At 41.2% G+C, this 13,439-nt stretch overlaps 1 protein-coding gene across 2 annotated transcripts in view; it reads left to right on the plus strand.

Annotated features, from left to right (window-relative positions):
• Positions 1-13,439, plus strand: part of rhof (ras homolog family member F) — a 52,780-nt gene that overhangs the window by 23,079 nt on the left and 16,262 nt on the right. For both annotated transcript variants that reach the window (XM_048611412.1, XM_020511271.2), the window contains one exon: positions 5,438-5,525. In XM_048611412.1, coding sequence (XP_048467369.1) covers positions 5,438-5,525 — 88 coding nt within the window. The remainder of the gene's footprint in view (positions 1-5,437; positions 5,526-13,439) is intronic.

Below are 13,439 nucleotides of genomic sequence, written 5' to 3' on the forward strand. Positions count from 1 at the left end.
AATTTGTCAGGTCTGGCAGCATCTATGGAAAGAAGGAGGGTTCTGAAGAAGTCATACTGGAATTGAAACATTAACTCTTTCTCTTTGCACAGATTCTGCCAGACCTACTGAGTTTCTCTAGCAATTTCTGTTTTAATATAAGAAAGAAAGAGTGGATTATGAGAAAATATTAAAAAAGCTAAGAAAGCATGTGAAATTAAGTGTTTTACAAAGGCTTGGACTAATTTACCATCTCCAGAAGTGAGACTCGCGATTTGTCCCCTTTCTGGGCCTTTGTTGATGGAGCAAACTGACATGCTAATCAAAAGCAGAGTAACCATTCATCACCCCATGAGCAGAGTCCCTACGCCATGAAATAGCACTCCTAACTTACAGTGCAAATCCAGAATTTGAAGACTAAAGTCAAGACTCTCACTCCACTACAGGAGGGAAGGAATGCTGCACTTTTGGAAGTGCCATCTTGCAGATGAAATGTTAAACCGAGACATCATCTTTCTTCTAAGGTGGATGTAAAAGATCCTGTGGCACTATTTGGAAGAAAAACAAGGGAGTTCTTCTTTGGCTTTCTGGCCATTACTTATCCCTCAATAAACATTAAAAAAATCTGGACTTTATCATATTGTTGCTTGTCGGAGATTGCTTTGTGCAAATTGGCTGCTACATTTCCAACATTGCTCAGACGTTTTGAGGATAGGAGTTGGGATATCATGTTGAGGTTGTGCAGGATGTTTGTGAGGCCTCTTCTGGAGTAATATGTGCAGTTCTGGTTGCCCTGTTATAGGAAGGATATTAAGCTGGAAAGGGTTCAGAAAAGATTTACTAGGATGTTGCTGGGAATAGAGGGCTTGGGTTATAAAGAAAGGCTGGAACCTTTTCACTGGAGCATAGGAGGTTGAGGGGTGACTTTTATAGAGGTTTATAAAATCATGAGGGGCATAGATAAGGTGAATGGCAGGTGTCTTTTCCCTAGGGTGGGGAATTTCAAGACCAGAAGGACACAGTTTTAAGGTGAGAGGAGAAAGATTTAGAAAAAAACATAAGGGACAAATTTTTTACAGAGGCTCGTTCGCGTGTGGAATGAACTTCCTGAGGAAGTGGTGGATGAGGGTACAATTACAACGTTTAAAAGATATTTGGATATATACACGAATAGGAAAGGTTTGGAGGGATGTGGACCAGGACCAGGCAGGTGGTACTAGTTTGGTCTGAGATTATGTTCAGCATGGACTGGTTGGACTGAAGGGTCATACAGCGTCAGGGGAAACAGACTCAAAAAGTCCTTAACTGCTGTAAAGTAACTTAAGATTTCAAGAAGTTAAGAAAGCTGCTTTGTGAATGTAAATCTTTGTTTGTTTAAATCCTAATAAATTTCTTAACAAAAATTCATAACAAGTTTGGTTAGTGTGAGGCCAATGACAGAGCTGTACAAATTGCTAGCAAAATGTGGCAATCTTCAACAAATGACGTATTTATTTCTCACCACAGATTATGCTTTTAAAAAAGAACATAGCGTGTGAAATAATTGAGTTTGCCTGTGGTTCCCCCCACCCTTCCTCAAACTATTGCAGCAATCGAGCACTTCTTACTGTCAAGGCCCACGTGGAAGACTCAGTACTTGGGTGGTACACTATGGAGAGTTACCCCTATGTTCCTCTGGGACTATGGTACTTTACCTACAAATATAGATATTGGACTGCTATGCTTTTTGCAGTGGAAGAAAGGCACAAGTGTCAAATGTTACTTCTTGTCATTTGAAACTTAAGTTTACACCTTCCAGTAGATTTTTCAGTGGAACAATTTCATCACTGTTGAGATGTCAAACAGTTCAGCTGCTCCCAGATCTTTTGTGAGACACTACCTCCCCCCACACAAAGCCATGCTGCCTATTGCTAATAAGTTCATGTATTTCAAATGTGAGTGAATCCTGTTTCTAAGAATCTTCTCCAATAATTTCCCTACCACAGACTTGAGGCTCATGGGCCTGTAATTTCCTGGGTTATCCCTGTTGCCCTTCTTAACGTTGGGACCTTGCTCATGACTAAAGAGGATGCTAAGATTTTGTACAAGGACTCAGCAATTCTACTCCCTCTCCTCCCTCAGTATTCTGGGACAGATCCCATCAGGTCCTGGGGACTTGTCTAATGCTTTTCATACTGCGTTTATGCTTCCTTTTTTCTTTCTAAGCTCACAATTTCTCTTGTTATCCAATGTTCACAGATCTTTACATCCTTATCCATAATTTTCACAAGAACATGCCTGTCCTGAACTCTAATCAACTGGCTTTTAAAAGATTCCAACAGGATAGATGTGGATTTACCCTCAAACAGCTGCCCCCAGTCAACATTCCATTGTTCCTGCCTAATATTGTCATAGTTAGCCTTCCCTAGTTTAGTACTTTCACCTGAGGACTACTCTTATCCTTATCCATAAGTAACTATAAATTTATGAAGTTATGATCACTGTTCCTGAAATACCAGGTCCAGTAATGCCCCTTCCTGAGTTGGACTATTAACATATTGCTTCAAGAAACCATCCTGGATGCACTTACAAATTCCCCTGGAACTAAGGGAATCCCAGTCAATGTAGTGTAACTTAAAATCCTCCACTACAACAATACTTGTTTTTACATTTTTCCATAATCTGTCCACACCAAGTCATGTAGCTCAGAAACAGACCCTTCAGTCCAACCAGTCCATGCCGAACATGATCCCAAACTAAACTAGTCCCACCTGCCTGCTCCTGGCCCATATCCCTCCAAATCTTTCCTATTCATGTCCTTATCTGAATGTCTTTTAAACATTATAATTGTACCCATATCCACTACTTCCTCAGGAAGTTCATTCCACTCGCGAATCACCTTCTGTGTAAAAAATTTGCCCTTTATGTCTTTTTTAAACCTCTCTGCTCACCTTAAAAATGTGCCCCCTAATCTTGAAATCCACCATCCTAAGGAAAAGACACCTGACTGTTGGGAGGACTATAGTACAACCCCACCAAAGTGATTGCACCTTTCCTGTTCCTGAGCTCCACCCATGTGGCCTCACTGATGAGCCCTCCAATGTGTCCTCCCTCAGTACAGCTGTGATATTCTCTCTAATGAACAATGTAACTCCCCCATCTCTTTCACATGCCTCTCTATCTCGCCGACACTTTCCCACATTGTATTCGATCTGCCACTTCTTTGCCTACTCTTCTGCAGCCTCCCCATTTTATTAACATTACCTGGGCCTCCACCCATCTTTGTGTCATCTACAAACTTAGCAACAGTGCCTTCAGTTCCTTCATCCAGAGCTAGTGTAACTAGTAGAAATGTCACAGTGATCAGGGTTGAGGCCGCAATTATTTACTATATATATTAATGACTTGGATGAGGGAAGTGAATGTACTTCTGCCGGGTTTGCAGATGATGCAAAACTAGGGGAAACCAAGGGGAACAGTTCCTTCCTGTTCTGCTGCTCATAATTTTGTACATCTCAAATATGCACCCCTCAGTCTCCTCTTCTCCAAGAAAAACAATCCCAATCTATCCAGTCTCTCTTCATAACTAAAGCTCTCCAGCCCAGGCAACATCCTGATAAATCTCCTCTGCACCATCTCCAGTGTAATCACATGCCTTCTATAATGTGGATTCCAGAACTGTCCACCATACCCTAGCTATGGCCTTACCAATGTTTTATACAGTCCCAGTGTAACTTATTCACTCTTCAGCTCTGCGCCTCAGCTAATAAAGGCTAGGATGACGCTGAATATAATGTGGGAAAATGAGAGATTATGCAATTTTGGCAAGAAGAGCAGAATATTATTCAAGTAGAGAAAGACTGCAGAAAACTGCAGCGTGGAGGGATTTGGGAGTCCTTGTCCATAAAGCAGAACAAAACTAGCATCCAAGTTCAGTTAATATGGAAGTTAAATGGAATGACAGCCTTTATAAGAGTCATACAGCATGGAAACAGACCCTTCGATCCAAACAGTCCACGCCGACCATCATCCCAAACTAAACCAGTCCCATTTGCCTGCTCCCGACCCATATCTCTCAAAAGCTTTCCTGTTCATGTACTCCCCTAATTGTCTTTTAAACATTGTAACTATGCCCGCAACCACCACTTCCTCAGGAAGTTCATTCCACACGTGAAACCACCCTCTGTGTTTAAAAAAAAAAATTGCCCTTCACATCTTTTCTAACTTTCTCTCCTGTCACCTTTTAAAAATGTGCCCCTAGTCTTGAAATCCCCCATCCTAGGGAAAAGACAACTACCATTAATCTTATCTATACCTCTCATTAATTTATAAACACCTATAAGGTCACCTCTCAACCTCCTATGCTCCAATGAAGAAAAGTTCCAGCCTATTTTGCTTTTCTTTATAACTCAAATCTTCCATTCCTGGCAACATGCTGGTAAATCTCTTCTGAACTATCTATAAACACAGGCTTGTAACCAGAAAACATTTGATAAGGTACCTCATTTTAACTATGTCTCTGTGTGCCTGAGAACCATTGATAACAGACAGTGGATATGAGGAAAAAGATGTTGGTGCTAAGATGTAAGCTAAAAATTCCATGTACAGACTCCATTAAAACAGAGGTATTTGAAAATGGAAGAACAGAAAGTGGCATCCAGAAATGAAAATGTCATGATCTGGGCCATTTGATCAGAGCTGATAAGTTACAGAGATCTCTTAAAAGGGAATGGAGTAAATAAAGTGATATCTTGCTAATATATAAGGCACTAGTTGAGTGGCACTTAATAGGTTGAGCTTGTAACTATTATAGTTTAAAGAATGAGAGGTGATCTTTTTGAAACATGTAAATTTTTAGGGGCATGATAGGGTAGATGCAGAGTGTTTGTTTCCCCAGGTGGGAGAGTTTTGGACCAGAAGCGTTATCTCAGAATAAGGGGCTATCCAGTTAGGGCAGAGATGAGGACATTTTTTTCTGTGGGTGAATCTTTGGAATTTTTTACTGTTGAGGCCATTAATTGTCTTCAAGACTGAGATTGATACACTTGTATTCAGTAACAGAATCAGTGTCTATTGGGAAAAGACAGGAAAATAGAGTTGAAGATGATCAGATCAGCCACGATCCCACTGAATGGTAGAGTAGACACAATGGGCCAAATGGCCTATTTCTGCTTTTATGATCTTTATTTTCTTTTCTGTAGAAATGTGCCTTCTGTTGTGTACACTAATTTGTATGATTATACAAATTGTGATCTGATGGCTGCCATTCCCAATTTGATTTACGTAAAGTTCAACTAGAAAGATTCATGTGGTTCCATGTACTGTCTTCTCATACTTGTTGGCTCAGCATATGGTTAAATTTTTACTCATTGTGGTATTAAAAAGAAACTTTCCTCTAATTAATATTGAGCAATAGTGTTCAAAATTGTATGTTAGTCACTTTGAAATCTTACTATTTTCATTCATGCTTTGATTTTAGCAATATGCCCCATCCGTGTTTGAGAAGTATGTGAAAGATATCACAGTTAGAAACAAGAAGTTTACTTTGACTCTTTATGACACTGCAGGTAAGACCCTTTCATATATTTCAGCTTCGGGAACCTTTTATTTAAAGTACTACATCACAAGGTTGAGCCCTAAGAACAAGAAAAGTCCTAGAATTATTTCTGAGCTTGAATTGGTGACTTCAACCACAGCAGTAATAGGGAAACTTCTGTTGACACCAGTCAAAATCAGGGCTGACACTCTACTGCAGTTCTGAGGCCATAGTTTACTGAAATCTTTAAGTGAGACATGACATCTGCCCTCTCAGGTGGATGCAAAAGATTCCCTGGCAAAAGATAGTGGGTAAGTTATTCTCAATGTCCAGTCAACGTTTATCCCTCCATCAACATCCCAAAAACATATTACGTTATCGTGTCACACGACAGTATTTAAGAGCTTGCTGTGTGTGAATGGCTGCCATGTTTCCTGCATAAGAACAGTGACTACAATTCAAAAGGACTTCATTAGCTGCAATGTGTTTTGGGATATCCATTATCAGCCTTTGATATTGAGAATTAATTTGGTCGTCTGTGTTTTCAAGTATTTCCTTGTTCTAGTCACTTGGAAGCCAGGAAAGAGGATAGGTTCATGATCGTAACAGCTAACCAGCCAATTATCCAATTCTGATAAAAGCATTGTTATTACTACTGTAAAGACTGTTGAATTAGATTTAACCCCTAGCACATTACCACGTGCCTAATAGATTCTAACAATTTCTCTCATTATATGTCAGGCTACCTGGTCTACAGTTCCTTCTTTTCTCTTCCTTTTTCTAAGTGAGTTTACGTTTTCTGTCTTCCAATCTGCATGGATTGTTCTAAAGTTTAGGGAATTCTGGAAGATCCAGACCAATGCTGCTATCTTTGGTGAAGCTGAGGATATAAGATTGATGTACTGTTCAATGGTTCGTTTGTTCTAAATTTGATTATTTGAGTCTGTCTACTATTGATGCTCACTGTGCTTGATTGCTTGGAATTTGATGGTTCAGTTGTGAAAATGGGAATTCTTTGACACAAATATTTAGCATGTGCTAATGTTGTCTTACTTTAATAACCAAAAATTACATTGAATGCTCTTTGTTTACATAGACAATCCAGTTTTTCTGTATATTAGCTACTATATTTTTAAGTACCTTGTTATTTAGAAAAAGAACTGTAGCAAATTCATATTCCTTTCTCGGCTGTGGATCCAGGGATTTATTAGCACTTGAAAATTTGCTTCACGAAGAGCAATTAACCTTACAATCTACCTCTTCTGAATTAAATTTGAAGGGATGGACCAGATTAAATGGGCTGCATCTAAACAATAGTGTAATAATTGGGAACTGCAGGTTATAAAATGAAAGCAAAAATGCTAAAGCGTCTTTTTATTGGGGTGATATCGGTGTTGCACCTGAACCTTTTATTTTAAATGTTAGCTTGTAACTTGGGAGTGTCTGACATTTTACAAAGCCATTTCCTGTCTGTATTGCACTGAGTTTGATTAACCACAAGAAGAAACTGACTAAATGTTATCATTTTGAAGGTGTATGTTATAATCAACTAAATTTTCTTGGCCAGTAGGTGAAGTGCTAATCCATTTCAGACAGATTCACAGGTATTTAGCTCCATTCTGCAGGCAGGTTTAACTGCTTTGGGTCATCTTAATTCCCTCGACTTCAACCAGTGATGAGAATTGTTGGACACAGTAAATAAATGTCTTTATTCCTAGAAAGAGATTCAGTAATCTGATTAATTTAGTGTATTGACCTGTAACAAATTACAGAGGTCCACATTGGAGATACATAGGACATCTGGCAAGTAGCTGGGAATAATGTTTTGAGAGCTCTGTCTACAGAGGAACATAAGAACTAGGAGTGGGAGTAGGCAATTCAGCCATTCGCCGTTAACATGATCAATGGCTGATCTTGTCCTGGTCCCAACTCCACTTGCCTGTCTGCTCCCTTTATCCTGCTTTTCATCAGAAACATGTCTATTTCTTTCTTTAATCTGTTGATTGATTCTGCCTCCACTGCACTCTGGTGAAATGAGTGCCACAGATTCACAACCCTCTGAGAGAAGTAGTTTCTCCTCTTCTCAGTTTTGAAACTACTTCCCCTTGCTCTATATCTGTGACCTCTTGTTCGAGATTGTCGCACAAGGGGGTCATCTGTCCAACGTTCACCAACCTCAGTCAGATCCTCCCTCATTCTTCTGAACTGCAGTGAATACAAGCCATAACATTTTGGAAAAACCAATGGACTCAATATCAGATTGTATTGCTCCTGTACAGAGAGTGCCTTAAACAGACAGAATCTGCAGTTGAATCTCACCTTTCACAATCTCTGGATGTGGAAGTTCCTTAGTCAGTGGAGTACCTCAGAACTGTAAGGCAGGACAAATTCCTGTCAATGAGATGGTAAGCCTGGAGGGAGGAAGGCAACTTAAGTGGGTTGGTGACAACTCAACAACCCACCATTTTCCCATCTTCCCTCCCCACCGAGCTAAGGGCTGGTTGGGAAGACCTGAATTGACCTTCTTCCTCTGCTGCTAATTGAGGCCCTTAAGTGGTCAATTAATGATCAGTTAAGGGCATATTCTTCTCTAGGCTGCAATGATCACAATTCATCTCACCTTGAATTGGGGAGAGAACCTACTACTAACCTGGCCTGCAAGGTTCACTTGTGCCCTTGATAAAAACAAGAGTTTTTGGGACAAACAAGAGTTGGCCTAATTAACTGGTAAAACATTGGGGGCAGCCTGTTAACTGGGGAGTCAGTGGTATTTCAATTTACATTCACATTCAAGGGACCAAACATAGTGAGGGTGGGGGGTTGTCCGTTGAAAGCCACACCTCTGATCTTGCCCGCAAGGTCCTGCCATTTGTCCTTGCCAGCTGGGGACCCTGCTTGTGGTTCTGCCAGCAGGATGTCACACAAGATTCAGGCTATAATGCCAGACCATTGAATACAGTTTCCTAATCATTGAGGACTTTCAAAAGGCCCGCATGGAATGTAGTGTAGTAAGTATTTTATGTTCACTCATTCTGCAGAAATTTTTCTCTTGTTCAGAAACATGTGAAACACATTACACAAACAATCAAGAATGTAGGACACCTCTTAAAATACTGTAAGCTTAGACTGCTAACCCACAGCTTCTTTCCCTTTAACAACTAAATTACAAGACTCTGTTTCCTCATTGTTGAGTGAATGTGCTGAATTTTACCTAGGGCACTGCTGAACTTTGCAGACCAGATTAGTTGTAGGTTCTCTCCCTGGTTCAAGTTGAGATGAGCTGATCTAGGTTTGTAAACTGGTCTGGGACATTGTATCTTGGTTAGGAAAAGACTACTTGTATTGCTGCTTATAAATTTCCAAAGGAATCTGACCATGTGGTCCATTGTATCAGTACCAACTCTTATGTTGGATCAATCCACAACTGATCTCACTATCCTGCACTCTCCATTGTCTCTATTTCTGTCTGCTTCACTTTTCCATTAACAGACTGTAATCACTTAATGTGGCAAACCATTCTTTAAAAAAATTCTGCATAAAATATATGCAGGGGGAGGAGCACGGTGGCTCAGTGGTTAGCACTGCTGGCTCACAGCACCAGGGACGTGGATTCGATTCCAGCCTTGGGCGACTGTCTGTGTCGAGTTGGCACATTCTCCCAGTGTCTGTGTGGGTTTCTTCCGGGTGCTCCGGTTTCCTCCCACAGTCCAAAGTTGTGCAGGTTAGATGGGTTGGCCATGTTACACTGCCCACAGTATCCAGGGATGTGCAGGCTAGGTGGATTAGCTGTAGGAATGCAGGGTTACAGGGGGAGGGTAGAGGGGCTGGTTGCTCTTCAAACTGTCAGAGGCAACAGCCGAGAGATATTATCACTGGACTGTTAATCCAGAGACCCAAGTAATGTTCTGGAGACCTGAGTTCAAATCCTGTCATGGCAGCTGGTGAAATTTGAATTCAATAAATATCTGGAGTTAAGAATCGAATAGAGTAATACAGCATGCAAACAGGCCCTTTGGCCTAAACTGGTCCACGCTGACCATGGTGCCCACTCAGCTAATTCCAATTGCCCGCATTTGGTCCATATCCCTCTTAAACCCTTCCCATCCATGTACCTATCCAAATGTTTTTTAAATATTGCTATTGTACCTGCCTCAACCTGACAGCCTATTCCATATACGCACCAATCTCTGTGTGAAGAAGCTGCTCCTCAGGTCCTTCTTAAATCTTTCCCCTCTCACCTTAAATGTATGCCGTCTAGTTTTCAATTCCCCATCCCTGGGAAACAGACTATATGCATTCATCCTATCTATGCCCCTCATGATTTTATACAACTCAATAATATGATGACCATGAATCCATTGCCGATTGTCCGAAAAACCCATCTGGTTCACTAATGCCCTTTAGGGAAGGAAACTGCCATCCTTACCTGGTCGGGGCTACACGTGACTCCAGACCCACAGCAATGTGGTTGAATCATAACTGCCCGATGGGCAATAAACACTGGCCTAGCCATCAACGCCCTTATCCTGTGAATGAATAAAAGACATTTGATGGGCCAAATGGCCTGCTTCCATTCTGTTGGGATTCTATGATTATATGATGTTTCAGTCACAATTTTAAACTGACAACTTTGTGACTGACTCCCCAAACTCAGGAAGTGGTCTTACTTTACCAAAGCACATTTTATAATTCTAAAATGTATTAAATTTTCTTAGCTTTGTCTGCTCTATGGGAATACTTCCAGTATCTGTAACCTCTCCACTAAACTAATGTTTGTAATCCCCCGTATTATGCTGTTGTGTGTCCTCCATGGTTTTAGAATACATTTTTAGGATGCAACAATCGATTCTACACAAAGTAATTTAATTGTGGGCTAACCATTGTAGTCTACAAATTCATAATCTGCACCTATAGCTGAAATGGATTTCTTCACAGCGATAACAGTTGCTTAATACAGACAGAACACAATCATTTTATAATGCATGTTTGATGCTGGTACTGAGGCAAGATCTTTCTTCTGATGGCCTTAAAAGAGGAACATAAAGTTTTCAATGAGATAATGATATAATTGTTTTCATCTGTCATTTCTTTTTGTATGAAGTACAACAAAAAAACGCCCTGAAGAATCACATTACAAAAATTCATATTGCAGCAGTAAACTGGTTGTTTTAGTGTTGCAGGAAGTGGTACCAAAAGTTCAGAACACAGCAACACACCCTTAGAAATCCACTTCAATAGCACAAAACCAAACTCCTAAGGCCTTGTTGCGATGCTGTGACTAGCATCATAAGCTGAAACAGATAAAGCAGTAATCAGTTCTTTATAGTGCATTGGAAATCAAGCCCCTCTGTTCCCTGAGTCATCGCCAAAATGAAAACTTGACTAAACCACTGAATTGTCCAATTTTTACCTAACCCTCATTCAGGTTTAAAAACATATGCAGACCAGGCTTTTCCATAAACAAGAAAATAACTGCTTATGGTAATCAACTCGTTTTTAACCAACTGCAAAATAAAACTTCTAACTCTATAATCTAAACTTTAAAAATTCCAATTCATGTACAAACAGACACACAAAGACAAGGCAAAACAAAAATATTACAGGTGGGGAAGGGTAAAAACTTCAGCAATGCAGAATTCTCTCACAAATTCGAATCACAGCATTGATGAGTTGTTTTCTTTCAGTTCCTTTCAATCCTTTGATAAAGACATGAGGTTGTGGGAATGCTGATTCTGAATCTTTCATTCACTGGCTAAGAATTTGCCCTTTCTGCGTTACAGGTGATTTTTTTTTTCCCCCTTTTTTGTTTCAACAAAGGAATTTGCAGAGAGAGCCATTTACAGGAAAGCAGTAAGTGTATCCAGCTACCAGGAGATTTTATGTTAGTTCTCCACAGAGGAAGAAGACAAAGAGATGTAGATACATTTTCTTTGCACATGCAAAGCTGTAGCCACTTGCCCAGGAACCAATCAAGAATTTGGTACTGTGCTGAACTCTCCTGAATGCTTACGTCTGGTTAATCGGAAAAAACAATTAAAAAAGAAATTGACTCTAAGCAGAACTGCCCTGAACACATACACACGCACTGTACCGTCTAGTATCCTCCCCCATTGCTTGAATAAGACAATATTGTACATACAACTCTCAATGTATTCCAGCACCTTTTTACACAGCTTCCTTGGTTTAAAGTAGTGTATTTTTGTCAGGTTTTTTTTTTGTCTTTATGTATTCAAGGAATAACAGGGTAGGTGCAAGTGCAAAATCTACTGAGGCATTAATGCTCAGGTATTAGGAAGATATGCAAAGAAAACTTTGGAAAATAATGCACCACAGGGTCACGTTGTGGACTGTGCACATTGAAAAATCATGGGCCTGTCGTTGCAGCTCACCAATTTGTTCTTGCTGTGCTCAAGGTTCTGTGCTGTGAGATTTCCATATATTTGTCTGGTGTTAGTGCCTGGGGACAGGTGAATAAATTATTTTTGGAAATTGGGGAAAAGGTTAAATTTCTCTAGCTCTTCAGAAGGGTCTGGTACAATTTCTTGAGGTACATTCACACAATGTAGGAGGAGAGGTTGGGGTAGGGAGTAAACGATAGGATAGAAGCCTAAAGAGAGAGAAGAGCAGTTGGATAGACAAAGGAGTTGATAACGATCAGGCTGGGGACTGTTAGTGACTAATGACAGGTGGTGTGTAATGGCAGTGTGATAACAAGGCCTGGTGCGTGGGGAAGGGGGCTGGGACATGGGACAGTTTAGGCCCTAAAATTATTGAACTCGATATAGAGTTCGGAGGGCTGCACGGTCTGTAAGCAGAAAATGAGGTGGTGTTCTTCCAGCTTGCGCTGAGCTTCGCTGGAACACTGCAGCAAGCCAGAGACACAGATGTTGGCCAGGGAACAGGGTGGTGCGTTAAAGTGGCAGGCAACAGGTAGTTCAGGGTCTTTTTATTGCAAGCAGCACACAGATGTTCTGCGAACTGATCACCCAGTCTACACTTCGTTTCCCCAGTGTAAAGGAGACCACATTGTGAGCAGTGAATGCAATAGACTAGATTGTGGGAAGTGCAGGTGAAGTGTTGCTTCACCTGGAAGGTATGTTTGGGCCCTTGGATACTGGGGAGGGAGGAGGTAAATGCGCTGGTGTTGCACCTTCGCCGGTTACAGGGAAAGGTGCCGTAGGGCTGTGGGGAGGTGTTGGGGGTGAAGGAAGTGTGGACCAGGGTGTCCCGGAGGGAACGGTCCCTGCGGAAGGCAGACAAGGGAGGGGAGGGGAATATGTGTCTGGTGGTGGAAATGGCGTCTGATGATCTTCTGGATGTGGATGCTGGTGGGATGTAGATAAGGACAAGAGGAACCGATCGCTGCTGTGGGAGGGAAGAGAAAGGGTGAGGGCAGAAGTGCAGGAGTTGGGTTGGACCCGATTGAGGGCCCTGTCAACAATGGTGCTGGGGAATCCTCAGTTGAGGAAGAAGGTAAACATTTCAGAGGCTCCCTTGTCAAAGTTGGCCTCATTGGAATGTATGTGATGGAGACAGAGGAACTGAGAGAATGGGATGGAGTCTTTACAGGAAGCAGGGTGTGAGGATGGATAGTCCAGGTAGCTGTGGGAGTCAGTGGGTTTATAGCATGAATGGCATGAGTTTCTGTCCTCAGTTGACATCTGCACTCTTATTCCAGCAGGAGGTATTGGAAAGTAATTAGGAGCAGAAATACAAGCGATACATTTCCCCCTGTAACTCTGAGGGACTAAGGTTACTGCCCCTGCTTCCACTAGAATTAGCTAAATGAGTAGAGACTAGAAATAAAGCCAGAGATAGTAGGAACTGCTGATGCTGGAGAATGAGATAACAAGGTGTAGAGCTGGAGGAACACAGCAGACCAAGCAGCATCAGAGGAGCAGGAAAGCTGACGTTTCGGGTCGAGACCCTTCTTCAGAAATCAGAA

Source organism: Rhincodon typus, chromosome 24 (assembly GCF_021869965.1).
Source record: "Rhincodon typus isolate 14 chromosome 24, sRhiTyp1.1, whole genome shotgun sequence".
NCBI lineage: Eukaryota > Metazoa > Chordata > Chondrichthyes > Orectolobiformes > Rhincodontidae > Rhincodon > Rhincodon typus.